Source organism: Palaemon carinicauda, chromosome 7 (assembly GCF_036898095.1).
Source record: "Palaemon carinicauda isolate YSFRI2023 chromosome 7, ASM3689809v2, whole genome shotgun sequence".
Classification (NCBI taxonomy): Eukaryota; Metazoa; Arthropoda; class Malacostraca; order Decapoda; family Palaemonidae; genus Palaemon; species Palaemon carinicauda.
The window spans coordinates 18,439,728-18,456,162 of record NC_090731.1 but is presented as its reverse complement, the minus strand read 5'-3'; the positions used below and the strand labels follow the sequence as shown (position 1 = coordinate 18,456,162).

General features: G+C 42.2%; 1 protein-coding gene across 1 annotated transcript in view; it reads right to left on the bottom strand.

Annotated features, from left to right (window-relative positions):
* Positions 1–16,435, bottom strand: part of Pabp2 (poly(A) binding protein nuclear 1) — an 81,118-nt gene that overhangs the window by 27,914 nt on the left and 36,769 nt on the right. The window contains exons 3-5 of the mRNA XM_068376629.1: positions 15,073–15,239; positions 13,913–14,107; positions 3,311–3,435 (exon numbers count right to left, since the gene is read on the bottom strand). Of these exons, the coding sequence (XP_068232730.1) occupies positions 3,311–3,435; positions 13,913–14,107; positions 15,073–15,239 (487 nt within the window). The remainder of the gene's footprint in view (positions 1–3,310; positions 3,436–13,912; positions 14,108–15,072; positions 15,240–16,435) is intronic.

Below are 16,435 nucleotides of genomic sequence, written 5' to 3'. Positions count from 1 at the left end.
AAAATATTCATATAACAAAGTACACAAAGGCTGGGGTGAAAGTCACACAGCAAATAATTGATCTGTCTTACAATATATACAGAAATTAATATATAATACTTCTAATGAAGAAAAATGGAAATTTAGTAAAATTTATTATTTCTCTACTCGCTGATATTCACAATGCTTCTCTTGCAGAGCCTGGTTTATATCGATATCTACCCTAAAAGCATAAATTTTACGTTTTCATTCCTTTCAATCGGCATATGCGTACACTATTAAAGTCAATTTAGTTAGTAAAAGCAATAATCTTTGCTCAAGTATGTTGTTACTTTGCCTTTTCAGTCTCGTAAGTCAAAACCAAATCCCTATTCTCTTGACATCACTAGTCAGTGGGGAAGAGGGTGAGCTTGTTTATGAACATCAGGTGAGCATAGAAATAAATTCTACACCTTAAATTCCATTTACTTCAATGAAACTCCCCTGACGTTCATAATGCTAACTCCCGCTAACTTACAGATGTGAGTTAGTGAAGAAGAGATAGGAAATAACAGAAGTGAGTTACCGAAGGAGAGATAGGAAATGACAGATGTGAGTTATCGAAGGAGAGATAACAGATGTGTTAGTGAAGAAGAGTTAGGAAATGTCAGATTAGAGTTACCGAAGGGGAGATAGGAAATGACAGATGTGAGTTACCGAAGGAGAGATAACAGATGTGTTAGTGAAGAAGAGATAGGAAATGACCGATGTGAGTTACCGAAGGGGAGATAGGAAATGACAGATGTGAGTTATTATTATTATTACTAGCTAAGCTACAACTCTAGTTGGAAAAGCAAGATGCCATAAGCCCAACGGCTCCAACTGGGAAAAATAGCCCAGTGAGGAAAGGAAATAAGGAAAAAAATAAATGATATAAGAAATAATGAAAACCAAAATAAAATATTTTAAAAACATTAACAACATTAAAACAGATGTTTGATATATAAACTATAAAAAGACTTATGTAAGCCTGTTCAACATAAAAATATTTGCTGCGAGTTTGAACTTTTGAAGTTCGACTGATTCAACTACCTTATTAGGAAGATCATTTCACAGCTTGGTCACAGCTGGAATAAAACTTCTAGACTACTGTGCAGTATTGAGCATCATGATGGAGAAGGCTTACTGAATCGAGGCGACAGGAGGGAAACTGTACATTCCAACACAAACAGTCCTATGGCAGGGATCCACCTTCTGCCAATGAATCTGGAAGTGGTAAACACACCTCTCCATCTTCCTGTTGAGCAATGTTACAGACTTGTCCTCATTTGGTCCTTCTCACCAGTTCCAAGCCTCTAGACACACTAATGGATGTAGAGACCAGTCATTTGGACAGAATTTTTTTATCTGCTTAACTGATCTTTCTAAGTCATTCAATTTATCAGGAATAGATCAGATAAGAAGGACTATTCCCTTTATTATTATTTCAACAGAACTTCAACTTATGCTATCTGGAATAGGGATTCGATCTGGTTTCCCCCCTTTCAAATATAAGCTAATGATGTCATGAGTCTGAAAACACTGCCACACATTTTCATATAATTACCAGTGACTCAAAAGCCTAAATTGCCTTCAGCACTGCTAAAAACTCTAAGCAACTGTATGAGAGTTGATTCTTTCCTTGTCCACTTCACCTAGAGTTGGAAACAACCTAGACTTTTACCACAACCTTACAGAAAAGCACCTGTGAAAAGAGGGGTCTGGAACACTTATTCCTTAGGAGACTCTATGATAACTGACAAGAATTGTCCCACCAATGCAGGAGTTGAAGTTCTTTTTTTCTTCATCACTGGAATATATTGTGTGCAAGAATGAAAACCTTGTTCCATTGAAATGATACAGCAAAACTCTCATCTTTTGGCGACCCATCGGAAAAAGCATCTCTAAAAAAGCCATGGTCCCTAGCGGTTTGATCCACATACAAAATGACACTGCCTTCCCCACTTGAACTTTTCCTACAAAAGTAACAAATGAATCTTCTGTTCCAATGAAAAAAAAATCAAAAGGAACTGTTGCTGTTTATCATCTTTAAATAGAATCCTTGAGTTACAAATGAGAATATTTCACAGTAGGACCTTAAGTACTTCAAGAGTGCAAGGCTCGTAGAAGGCCAATCAACTCCATCGTGCGCTGTGTATTGATTGGTGCGCTAAGACCACTAGGCAAAATAACTTGAAATTTAAGATGGGGTTTAAAAGTGGGAAGGTTATACTAGAATCTCTACCTTTGCCTGAAGACACATTGGTCTTTTTAAATTTAACAAATGAAACCAAGGAAGAAAATATCTTATGAGCCTCGTTACTATGAAAACTTTTACTTTTTTGATAGCAAGTGATATTATCAGCAGTCCATCTATAATCAACTTGCCAAGTCTTCTTTAGATTTTCTCAAACTAAACATATCCTTCCTTTTTTGCTTGGAACTCTTAAACCTCATTAAATACTATCAAAACATCTCTCCATAAAACAAACAAAACGACTTTCACATTCTTTTCTTCCATTATCTAAATTACCCTATTATTCCCAGCTCAAGACACAAAGTGAATAAGGGTCATGAATGCCCGAAAATAACTCCCTAGATCAATTTAAATGAATTACCTTCAAATCCAGAAGACATTCCTTCTGATGGTCAATAACCTACATCACACAAAAGACAAAATCAGGATAAGGTCAATACCCAACCTAGTAACATAATGTCTACGAGAAAACTGGGAAGACAAAAGCATCTGCAGTGTACCTAAGCAAAAGTAATTACTCTTAACTGCCAGATTGTCTAAGTACTGTAATAGAAGCCTAAGCCTACTGAAAAGAAAGAAAACATGAAATTGATAGTTTTAAGTTAAATGTAGATATAAACCAGACTTCTAGTGAGTAGCATTATGAACATCAAGGGAGCTTCATGGCAATAATTCCAAAATCATGCAAGATGAATATCACGTACAAAATCTAGTGGTGAATAAGAGCTATGCAAGTAGTATACATATGTACAAACTGTAATTCTGCCTCTGGCTACAACTGTCTTTTTGAAGACAAAACTAGTGAAAAAAAATTCCTTAGTATATACTATCAGTCCTTACAATAATGATCCTCAATAACATGCTTTGAAACTCAGTGCAAATGATCAGAACTTAAAAGCCCCACAACATCTCACTGCACACCAATATTTCTAGGTATACATTTTGAGGTGTTGTAAAGCTGTAAAGTCGCCCAATACAATTCACATAAAAAATGCATGTTACTACAAATTATCCTACAAAATTAAATAAAAAAAAAATTCAAATCAACACGGATACCTAGAAGGTCGTCGTATCGGTCTGTATCCTGAATAGAATCGTCCGCGACTTCTACCAACTCTGATGCCACGTGGGGGACGGTTGGTTGAAGAAATACCTGGTTTATTTGTTCTTTTTGGCATTACCTAAAAGAAAATTCAATATTTTACAATTGGCAAATCATTCACATTACAGTGCAGGCGTAAATCAAAATAAACAAAATAGCTTAATCTGTACGCCTGTACATTTTAACACCAGTTGAATATTCTGAAAGAGCAAATTTGAAAAATGCAATATATTACAAATAATATGCAATTTGCCTGCAACTATTGAGTTCATTCTCTAAAGACCTTTCACTAACCATGGACAGCTGACACTGACTTGATATTGGGCTACATCACAAACCTTATAATAAAATTAATTTTGCCTCACAAACAAAATACCCCATATTTATCTGGGCTAGGATTTAAACATGAGCCTCTAGAAAGTTAGGGGGTCCTTTGACTGGCCAGACAGTACCATATTGGATCCTTCTCTCTGGTTACGGTTCTTTCCCTTTGCCTACACAGACATCGAATAGTCTGGCCTATTCTTTACAGATTCTCCTCTGTCCTCATACACCTGACAACACTGAGATTACTAAACAATTCTTCTTCACCCCAGGGGTTAACTACGGCAATGTAATTGTTCAGTGGCTACTTTCCTCTTGGTAAGGGTAGAAGAGACTCTTTAGCTATGGTAAGCAGCTCTTCTAGGAGAAGGACACTCCAAAATCAAACCATTGTTCTCTAGTCTTGGGTAGTGCTATAGCCTCTGTACCATGGCCTTCCACTGTCTTGGGTTAGAGTTCTCTTGCTTGAGGGTACACTCAGGCACACTGTTGTATCTAATTTCTCTTTCTCTTGTTTTGTTGAAGTTTTTATTGTTTATATAGGAAATATTTATTTAAATGTTGTTACTATTCTTAAAATATTTTATTTTTCCATGTTTCCTTTCCTCACTGAGCTATTTTCCCTGTTGGGGCCCCTGGGCTTATAGCATCCTGCTTTTCCAACTAGGGTTGTAGCTTAGCATTTAATAATAATAATAATAATAATAATTGATTACAAGAATAATCAAGTTGAATAATTGATTCTGCTATCAAAGGCATTGGTAAGAATCCAGTCCCAGGTTGAGGCATTTATCACATATGAATTTCCTTTAGTTATGTTATTCTTAGAAACGAGTGCATTCATTACCAAAAATGACAAACTTATAACAGAGTTTGTATTTTTCCTAACATAAAAACCCGAATTCTTTACTAAAGATACTCTAGCGCGAGCTGGAAAATATGGCAGAAAACCTTAACAAGGTCATTAACGACCGGGCCGGTAGTTATCCACCTCTTAGTGGTAGGGGACTGCCCGTCGGTAGCTACTGAATACCTTCAATCGTATTCTAGCTAGGACTATTTTTAGGGGGTGGTGACGGAGGGAACATTTGTGTAAAGAATTCGGGTTTGTATGTTAGGAAAAATACAAACTCTGTTATAAGTTTGTCATTTGTTCCTACACTAGATACAAACCCTCATTCTTTACTATGAGACTTAGTCTTGAGGTCAGGGTGGTCAAGGAGTTCCCTATTCCTAGGGAAGATAGTCCTCAGACTAGACTCTTTTGACGAAAAAATCTCCCGTTAAACTTTTCTTTGTAGATCCCATAATCTTAGCAAGACTGAAAGTTTGTAATTACATGGAAACAAATGTTTCAGGATGAAGAGGGTCGGGAACATTCGACTCGGACTCTTTCCTACTTAGGATTCCCCCGACCTTGAAAAGGGGAACCCTCGTGACTACGAGTATGACTTATACCCTGTGAGAGGAGTCAGATGAATTTCATACCTTATTTCCATTGGTGAGTCCAGCTGAAACTGGTTACAGACTAGGATACCCAGATGGGAGGAAGAAGGAAGCGCAGAAGATAGATGGATGTCCTTCTAAAAACCTAGTGTAACACAGAATCCTCGACCAATGGCTACCGTCCCCTGAAAGGGCGTAAGGTAGCTACAGCACCTGTTGACCTGCCACAATAGGCCCTATAGAAAAGGTGTTTAGAGACCTATATGTCACATCGGTTAAATAGTGAGTGGTGAATGTAGATTGGCGTTTCCAGACTCCAGCTCCTAAGACTTGGGAGACTGAAAAATTTTTCTTAAACACCAGTGAGGCTGCCACTCCCCTAACTTGATGGGCTTTGGGTTGAGTTGAATTGAATATAGGATTTAGGCATTAAGCCAAGCACTGGGACATCAAAGGCCATTCAGCGCTATATAGGCTTTGGGTTGAGCTGCCTCTGGGTCTCCGTTAATGGCTCTCGCAATAACTTTCTTGAGCCAGAAAGAGATGGTGTTGGGAGAGATTCTCTTCTTTACCTTGTTGGTACCGAGGAAGAGATGACGGAGGCGTGGTCTGAAAGGTCTGGTGCACTTCAGGTATTTCCTTAGCGCCCTGACTGGGCACAGTAGCAATTGGTCAGTATCCTGTGTTACCTTATTGAGGCTGGAAAATTGAAATTCTCTAAACCTCTCATCGGCCGATGAAGGATTCTGAGTTTTGGCCACAAAGCCTGGCACGAAGTTGAGCGAGACTTCGCCCCATCCTCTAGAATGGGCGACTTTGTAGGATAGACCATGTAGTTCACCGACCCTTTATGCCGAGGCCAGAGCTACTAGGAAGACAGTTTTGAGGGTTAGGAAGTAGTCAGAGGTCCTATTTAAGGGCTCATAGGGTAGACCCTTCAAGGAACGTAAGACCAGGGACACGTCCCAAGGTGGTGGTCTAATCTCAACGGGGGGGCAAGATCTCTCAAAACCTCGAATCAACAAGGTGATATCTTCTGAGGTGGAAAGGTCAACCCCTCTCAGTCTACAGATGAGGCTTAAGGCTGAACGATAGCCTTTAATTGCCGAGACTGCGAAGAGTTTTTCCTCCCTGAGGTACACAAGGAAGTCTGCCACTAATGGAAGAGAGGGACCGAGGGGAGACACCCTCGCCCTCTACACCAAGCTGCAAACACTCTCCATCTTGCTTGGTAGAGGTTTGTGGAAGATTGGCGCAGGTGCCTGGACATGTGCTCAGCCATCTTCCCTGAAAAGCCTCTGCTTCTGAGGAGTGACTGGACAGCCTCCAGGTGTGAAGCTAGAGGAAGGGGATTCTCCCTTGGGGGACACCACTGTGTGGCTGCATCAGCAAAAGGGGTTCTAGAGGCAGAAACCTTGGAACTTGAACCAGCAAGGAAAGAAGGTCTGCGTACCATTCTCTGCTTGGCCATGCCATAGCTATTAGGGTTAGCTTGCAGTTCCGGGAGGTCCTGAATTTGTTGATCACCCTTCTGAGCTGGCAAAAGGGTGGAAAGGCATATGCATCCACGTTGTCCCAAGAATGTTGAAGGGCATCCTGGATCGCTGCCTGATGGTCTGGAACTGGGGACCCGTAGCGGGGAAGTTTCGCATTCAGAGAATTGGCGAACAGGTCTATTGTGGGGAAATCCCACAAAGCTATTACTGTCTTCGCTACTCAAGGATCCAAAGACCATTCGCCACTCAACACTTGGTGATGCCTGCTCACTTGATCCGCCACGATGTTTCTCCGGCCCAGAATAAACCTGGCTGTGAGAGAAATGTTGTTAAGTTCCGCCCACTGACAAATCTGGACCGCTAGCAGACAGAGGTCTCTTGCCAGAGTACCCCCTTGTTTGTTGATGTACGAGACGGCTGTGAAGTTGTCGCTCATCAGCACCACCTCTCGTCCTTGTAGACCTTTTACAAAGTATTTTAGGCCTTTCCAGGCTGCTAATAATTCCAGGTGATTTATATGGAGAGAGTGTACTATCGGAGACCAAACTCCTGATGCTAATTTCGGGCCTAGGTGGGAACCCCAGTCCCGTAGCAATGCGTCCGAAAAGTTTTAACTTCGGACTGGGGCTTTGGAGGGGATTGCCCTTTTGGGTATTCTCTCTGCTTGACCACCAATGAAGCTCTTGTATCACCCGAGCTGGAACCTCCACTGACAAGAATGGGGAATCGATCTTTTGAGACCAATGGGTCTTCAGATGCCACTGAAGATTTCTCATTCTTGATCTTCCGCCTGGAACTAGTTTTTCCAGGGAGGAAAGATGGCCCAGAATTCTCTGCCATGACTTGGCTGTAGGAGGCAGTGGAGACAAGAGTTGGGCGATGGATTGTTCCAGTCTCCGAAGTCTGTCTTCCGAAGGGAACACCCTCCCTATCTGGGTGTTGATGAACATACCCAGATAGTTTAAAACTTGGGTTGGAATCAAGCAAGACTTCTCTGCGTTTATAAGGATCCCCAGGTCCTTGCAAAGGTCTAGAAGTCTTCTCAGGTGATCCAGAGCTATCCCGTGCTTGTGAGCCTACGAGGAAACGAGTTCGAAAACCCGCGTAAAGACCTGTGGGGCGGTCGAGAGGCCGAAGCATAGGACTTTGAACTCGAAGATTCAACCCTGAACCAGAAAGCGCACCGCTTGGGTCACGGAGGCTGCTGTCTCCATTTAGAATGGAGTTTGCTTCACAAGCTGATTCAAGGTAGAGAGATCGATTACTGGTCTCCAACCTCCGGAGGCTTTTTCTACCAGAAAGAGGCGACTGAAAAACCCCGGGGAGGTGTTGGAGACCTCTTGTATGGCACCTTTTAGAAGCATGCTCTGAATCTCCCGAGCGAGGACTTGCTGTTTCTCGGGATCCCGAGGGACCTGGGAGGACGAGATCGGGGGAGGAATTAGAGGAGGAGAGCCTATGAAGGCGATGCGGTACCCCCAACGAAGCACCTTGATGGTCCATTGCATGGACCCCATAGCCTTCCACCTCCTCCTACTCCCCTGCAGGCAACCCCCTACGCACTGTGAGGGGGGAGCCGTGACCCTATTTCTGTCTAGGGTTCCTCCCTCTGCCTTTAGCCTTGGGAGGAGCCGACTTTCCTCTGCCCATAGGTTTGGTTATAAAAGAGCGGGGGCCGAGGCTCTTGGTTGGGAGTGGAGTTGCGGTTGTGGTTTTAGGTTGTGAAGTTGGCTGCTGTTGCATTGTGCGAAGGGAGGCAGCCTTTTGCATCGCGGTGTCCTGCGTCTCTTTCCTCCAAGTATCTAAGGCAGAGGAAACTACTTGTTTAGAAAAGAGGAGAGGTTGCAGAAAGTCCGAGTTTCTCAAATCTGACTTCTCAGCCTTACCAATGCTCCTTTGAAGTCTGGCAACTACTGATTCCCTCCTTTTGAGGATCAAATTGCCCCACATGGTTGCAGTTAGGATGTCCATTGTCTTAGCCCCAGCAGCTAGGACTTCCTGCAGGGACTGCATAGAGTTTTGGTTTGATAGGGCTTCGTGACTCGCTAGGTAGCCGACTGTGCCTGAACACCTGACAAACCAGGCTAATGCCTCCAGAAGGGACATTGACGCTGCTTCCATTGCCAAGGATTCTGTAGCAGTGAAGGGGACTAGGAGAGAAGAGTCTCTCTCTGAAGAGCAGCCAGGTGTGAGCCTTGCTGTGAGGGGATCCAGGGTAAGAGGAGAAGGGTTGGTGTCTCTGACCTTGTAAAAACGCTTTTGCCTCGAAAACGGAAATTGTAGAAGTTTATGGGATCCTTGAGACTTCAAGGAACCCGTTTCCCCTGAGACCGCCTGCAAGATCTTCCTCAGACGGCCTGCAATGTGAATAGACCAGGGAAGTTCGATTCTGGTCTTAGGGTTTGGTGGAGGATGACATAGTGTGTCCAAAGCTGGAGCGTCGGTATGACGAGGCGACAGATGTAGATCGCTGAGGCCTGAGATATTACACATAGTTCTTAGAGCCCTCAAATAGGAGGACTCTAAGTCCTTTGATAGTTGCTCTTCTGAGGAATCTTCCGGTCGCGCTAATTCCTCGCGAGGAAGGGTGATAGAAGTCTGAATGTCTGGAGGTAACGGTGAAGTAGGATACTCCATTGCTGTTGTTCCAAGGGAAGGCTGAGCGCTGGCTAATGGCGCCGCAAGCACCTGACCTTGCCTGGAAGTCGATGGTCTAGGCGTAGGTGACCGAATTATCGGTACTGGCTTAGTAAGAGGTTGCACTGATCGGCGGTCTGGCCTTTTCCTTCTGTTCTCAACCGAGAAGAAGAAGGGTTGAACCCCTGCGTCTTCTTCCGAGGTTTTCGTGAGGCTCCTATTCCGTAACTAGTTAGGGAGCACGGGAACCGGAGCTGTCTTGTCTGAAACACGAGGGCGAGGTGAATGACGCCACACGGATATGCCCAGAGACTTGCGCGATCAGGAGGTTGAAGGACAGGAGCGCTCTCTCTCTGTTTATACGTAGCGATGGTGAGGAGAAGTGCTCTTTCTCCCTTTCCTAGAGCGATCTGAGCTCCTCAAACTAATATGTGAAGGAGAGGGATCGCGCTCAGAGTGCGCTTTTCCCTTGACCGCGCTCCGGGCGCGATTAGATGAAAAATCATGGGCAGAGCTTCTCCAACAGGAGCGCTTATTACGCTAAGGAGAACTCTCTTGTGACGAAGAGCGAGAACGTATCGTAGCCCTCTTTTTCTTGAAGCGCCTAGATGATCCCTCGCAAGAGGAAGTCGATCGTAAGGCAGAACGATGTCACGAGGAAGCGCTCTTCTTGTGTTTGTGACGAGAGCGCTTATAGTCTCTCGACGAGACATTTCGTGAAGAGATAGAAGGCGAGGAAGAGCAAGAACGATGACGTCTCTTCTTATGTCGCCTGTCTCTCCGATGAGAACGTCTGGGCAAAGAAGAGCGAGCTCTCCTTTTCCTCTTTTCTCTCTCCCTCCTAGCCTTCGAGGAGGAGGAGGAGGAGGAGGAGGAGGAGGAGGAGGAGGAGGAGGAGGAGGTACTGCGATGTTTGCGCTTGAGATGTTAAAGTTTCGTAGAAGCGCAAGCAAGGAACGAAGTAGGCGCTGCGAGAGCTGAAGTTACTACAGTGATACCTCGGTAGTCGAACGACTCTATACTCGAACAATTCGGAGTTCGACCAAAATTTTCGAGAAATTTTTGCTGCGGTGCTCGACCAAAAATTCGGTACTCGACCAGCCGAACACGTGACGACCGCATGGGCTTTGTGATGATCGCGCCATCTCGGCCACTCTCGCTTGTTCGGGAAGCATCAGTTCTCTCGAGAGCGTCACTCAGACAACGCGCGATCAGCATTCGTTGTGATTTAGTGATTTTCAGTGCTTTTAATTGCTTTTTTAGCTTTCATAATGAGTCCCAAGAAAGTAATGAGTGTTAAGGGGAAGGAGAAGAGGAAAACAGTGCGAACAACGATCGAGTTGAAGAAGGAAATTATAGCGAAATATGAGAATGGTGTACGAGTGTCCGATTTAGCGGTAGAATACGGAATGGCGAAGTCGACCATTTCTACGTTTTTAAAGCATAAAGAAATGATTAAGAAGGCGAATGTTGCAACGGGAGTTACGGCGGTAACTAAGCAAAGGCCACAAGTGATTGAGGAGATGGAAAAGTTGCTTTTAATATTTATTAAAGAAAAACAGTTGGCCGGGGAAAGTGTTAGTGAAGCGTTCATTTGTGAAAAAGCGTTGCATATCTATGAAGAATTAGTGAAGAAAAGTCCGAGTACCAGTGAAAGTGATTCATTTACATTTAAAGCGAGCAGGGGTTGGTTTGAAAAGTTTCGTAATAGAACAGGTATTCATCGTGTTACTAGGCATGGGGAGGCAGCTAGTTCGGATCAAATTGCAGCCGATAAATACGTGGGGGAATTCGATCGGTACATAAATGAACAAAATTTGATCGCACAACAAGTCTTTAATTGTGATGAGACTGGGTTATTTTGGAAGAAAATGCCAGCCAATACGTACATTACCAAGGACGAGACGAAGATGCCAGGTCACAAGCCAATGAAAGATAGGCTAACATTGTTGCTGTGTGCAAATGCAAGTGGCGATTGCAAGATCAAACCCTTGTTAGTGTACCACTCGGACAACCCCCGGGTGTTCAAACGAAATAATATTTGTAAAAGTGCACTACCAGTTATGTGGCGCTCGAACACTAAATCTTGGGTCACAAGACAATTCTTTACTGAGTGGATAAACGAAGTGTTTGCCCCCCAGGTTAAGGCTTACCTCATTGAAAAGAGCTTGCCAATGAAATGTCTTCTGGTTATGGACAATGCTCCTGCACATCCTCCAGGTCTCGAGGATGACTTGAAAGAAGAATACAGCTTTATCAAAATCAAATTCTTGCCCCCCAATACTACTCCCATACTCCAGCCCATGGACCAACAGGTCATTTCAAACTTCAAAAAACTCTATACCAAGGCCCTTTTCAGAAAGTGTTTTGAAGTGACCAGTGACACGAAGTTGACCCTAAAGGAATTCTGGAAGGAACACTTCAGCATCCTCAACTCTGTTAACATGATTGACCAAGCTTGGCGAGGTGTGACCTATAGGACATTGAACTCTGCCTGGCGTAAGCTGTGGCCATCATGTGTCACAGAGAGGGAGTTTGAAGGTTTCCAACCAGAGGCGGGTCCAAGCACTGCTACCCCTGTAATTTCTGATGACACTGATGTCGTTGAGGAAATTGTTGTCATGGGCAGGAGTTTGGGGCTTGAGGTCGACAAGGATGATATTGATGAGCTTGTAGAAAGCCATTCTACCGAGTTGACTGTGGAGGAATTGTTGCACCTGCAACAACAACAGCAGCAGGATCTGATTGTGGAGCAGGAATCTTCAGAAGAGGATGAGGTAAGGGAGGATGTTCCAAGTTCTCTCATCAATGAAATTTGTTCCAAGTGGGCAGATGTGCAGGCTTTTGCTGAAAAATACCACCCAGAAATTGCAGTAGCAAACCGGGCAGTGCATATGTTTAATGATAGTGTCATGTATCATTTTCGAAGAATACTGCAGAGGAGGAAGAAACAATTAACAATAGACCAGTTTTTCACAAAAGAAAAGAAAGCTGCTACATCAAAGCCTGTTTCTCCTCCAAAGAAGAGACAAAGAAGAGAAGAAACCCCTGAAATAGATCTGCCCACCCTTTCATTGGAGAGAGAAACAACTCCTGAAGGAGAACTACCCCGCCACATCATGGAAGGGGACTCTCCTTCCAAGCAGTAACCTCCCCCTTCCATCCTCTCCACATCCATCCCTGTATGCCATCGAACCGCTGCTCAAAGGTATGTTCACTACAGTACAGAAAATGGTTTAAAATTGTTTTATTTTAGTACAGTAAATGGTTTAAAATTGTTTTATAGGATTTTCTGACCAATTTCATACACATTTAGATAATTATTGTTGTTTAGGTACACGTTTTATTAATATTTTGGGCCTGTTCGAGTGCTTGGGAACGGAATAGAATATATACCATTATTTCTTATGGGGAAAAAAAATTCGGTACTCGAACAAATCGGAGGTCGAACACGGATCTCGAACGGATTATGGTCGAGTACCGAGGTATCACTGTATATCTACTGAAACTTCTGCGGGCGCCGACTGAGTTGACGGGAGGTAGGCGAGGTCCGGAACTCCCGAGGGTTCCAAAACAGAAGGGACCTAAGGTAAGACTGTGGCCGCGAGGAACTGGTTCCACACTTCCTCCGAAGGAGAACCAATTAGTCCAAGGACAGGCCATACCGCTTGTACGTGATCTGGAATGGAAGCGGTAATAGCGTCATTCCCGATGGCGGAAAAAATTGTCCCACTGGGAGGGGCAGCATGACCGAGGGAAATGGGTGTTAAGTCAATGTCGCTGCTCTTCCTTGACTTCCCCCCGGAGGATGGAGGCAAGGAAGAGTCTGAAGGGAGAGATCGAGAGGCCGAAGAAGAGGCCCGAGACTCCTTACCTTTCGACGGCGAACCTGGAGGTAACGAATCCTTTTTGGATTTCTTCTTCTTTCTCTTCATGAACTTTTCCCACTGAGAGGGCAACCATTCTCTACATACTTGGCAGGGGGAGCCTTCAGAACACCTATGACCTCTGCACGAAGGGCATAGAGAATGAAGATACACCACCGGTGGTGACATGAATGGACCACAAGATTTCGGGGGACCCCCAGGACACTTCCTCATAATAGAGGACATCACATCTAACAAAGAAAAAGAAAAAGTTAACCAACGACACAATAAAGAAAGGCTAGTCTGCCAGTCAAAGAAAAGTAGGAGCAGCGGTGTTACCACTGTGACAGCTAGAATTCGATTGAAGGTATTCAGTAGCTACCGACCGGCAGTCCCCCACCACTAACAGGTGGATAACTACCAGCCCAGTTGTTAACGACCTTGTTAAGGTTTTCTGCCGTATTTTCCAGCTCGCGCTAGAATATCTCCTATAGTAAAGAATGAGGGTTTGTATCTAGTGTAGGAACAAACCACTTTTAGAGAACTTACTGGCGCTCACGACCCAAGCGGACCTCAACCTAGCGCAAAAGCCACCCTCGGAGCACGTTCTCTTACTCCCGAGTTAGCCCTCCATAGAAAACGGGTTTAGGGTATACTACACAAAACTCTGGTCGGTAGAGAGGAGATTACAGGTAACTCCTAAGAAAGTAGTTCGAGGTAAGTATTCGTGTTGGAACAAACATTATATAATACAGCAGTACGATACACAAAAATTAGATTAAATTACCTTTAATTGTCTTCCTCTGAACAAAGATTCATCTAAAGCCATTGCCATTTGAACAGAATCTTTTTCAGAGAACTCTATGTAAGCAAAACCTTTAGGATGCCCATCAAACTTGTTACACAAAATAGTGACTCTGTTAACTCCACCACAGCCATGGAAGTGCTGTTCAAGTTCTTCTGCTGTTGCGCCATAATCAACCTGAAAGTGTTCAAATATAGTCAACAGCAAAGCTAGAGAATACTTCTGGATTGAATAATATAACTATAAGGAATATTGGCATTGAAACTTTTTGAGGTTAGGTAAATTTCTTTAAATCAAACTTCATGATTAAGTTTGAGGGGAAAAAAAGAAAATATAAATTTTGCAAAGCTAGAGAATACTTCTGGATTGAATAATATAAGTACTGTAGAGTATAAGGAATATCATTGAAAATAAAAAACTGGAAGTTAAAACTTCTTGAGGTTATGTAAATTTTTCATATCAATCTTCATGATTAAATTTGAGGGGAAAAAGCAAATTAAATTTCAAATTTGCCTTGCATATAACTCATTCATTCATTATACATAAAAAAAAACATTATAACTATATCAACAATGCAGTACAAGTAATTCAGAGAGAAGATTATTTGTCATAAAATAGCAAAGGCTTACGCCAGAGCTCTCAAATAGATATCTTTCATCATAATCACCTATAACTGCTTGCATTATCAATAAAGCTATGTAATGTTATTGGTGTCTAGATTAAAAAGCTTAATCAAACTTAAGAGATGCATTACTACATGGCAATGACATAAAACAAAGTTTCTCTCAAAAAATATACTTAGCAATTAACCCTTTTACCCCCAGGGCTATTTGGAACTTTCCAACCCTTAACCCCCGGGGTTATTTTTTTTCAAGCACATTTTGCAGTATATTTTTCTTAAATTGCTCTAACAGCCTTAATTTTTGTCATAGAGAGGTCAGGTTGGTCTCATTCTCTTGGAAAATGCCTGAAGTTTCTATAAATAATATAAAAAATATGCCAAAAAAAAAAAATTTAAATAGCAGTTTTTTGCAAGGACGTACCAGTACGTCCTTTGGGGGTAAAAGGGTTAACAATACATTAAAAAAATTTCAGGAAAAGCTTAGTACTACAATAAAAAAATATTATACCATTTAACTTACATTGCCAACATAAATGGATCTTGCATCAACTTCCATTTTCTCTTCAATAGACAAATTGAGCTGTGAAGTGGAATTTGCTGCACCTGTTGGGGAACTCATCTGCTTGTCAACTTCCGACTGAATCTGTCGGATTTTCTCGGCTTCTTCCTCCATTTCTCTGACGCGTGCTGGAATAGAAAAAGCCTCTTTCAGAATACAGTAGTAATTGACTGTAGTAATTGACTGAAGTCACAAACTACTAAATTAAATACTGAAGAGTATTATACAACTATGAAAACTATAGTTGAAACTAGAGAATGTTAGCAACTTGAGAAAATAGTGGAGCAGAATGTATGGAAACTCATTTCTAATTCTGGCATTTTATATAAATGGATAAAGAACAGGAAAATGAGTACAAGCATAAAACAGACTAAAAATAAGAAAATGGCTACATTTGAAACTTCTTGTTTTAGTAGAATAAACCACTAACTATAGATTGTACTACTCAAAACATTTTCAGAAGTAGCAGATCAGATGTAAGGCCAAGAATATAGTTTTACTACACAATATCCGGTGCATGAAGTTTTCACCGACACTGGTTTTTGGGTTGCCACACACTCAGCTGTACATAAATTCCAATGGGAATTAATATTATCATAGTTTGTTATGGTGTTAGTAATGTCATAATTTTCTTTCTTATTTATGTTTACGATTTGACAGTTATTCTCGGTACTTCTTAACTTTAACTTAAGATTTTCATTTTACTTTGCATAATATTATTAGGACTGAGTGCAACAATAAATCTTTGTTACTTTCTCATTTTTCATCTAAACTGTAAGCAAGGAAACTTAATTCAAGAGGCTATAAGAATGGCACAATTTGTATGATAACAGTAATACGTCAAATAATAAGGTCAACGTACAAAATTTTAGAACCTTTTTTCCTGAAATTGAACAGGAATTCAGTCAAACAACAAGACAGACCCTGATAAATAAAGATATGTAACCCAGGCAAAGTCGCATTTAAGACAATGGCGCATGGCCCAATTAACGCATACCTCTCGTCCACTTCAAACCTAATATTGTTCTGTTGATATCTTTGCTACATTTCATTTTTCTACTACAGCTTTACTCCATAGACAAGGCTCATAAAAAGGTAGCGGTGGCAGTGGTAAGCCAAAATGGAAGGTATCGAGAACCATCATAAAACTTAAGAAAGGAGATAATTGAAGGCTAAAAAGTTGTTGTAGCTAGGGGCTAAGAGGATGTTGCATCTTCTCCAAAGGACATTGACCATTGTAAGGACATATATTGGGCAAAGGACACAATCCAGGTCTTCTAGTTCTGTATCACGATAAAGCATACTAATAAAGTATCAAGATTAA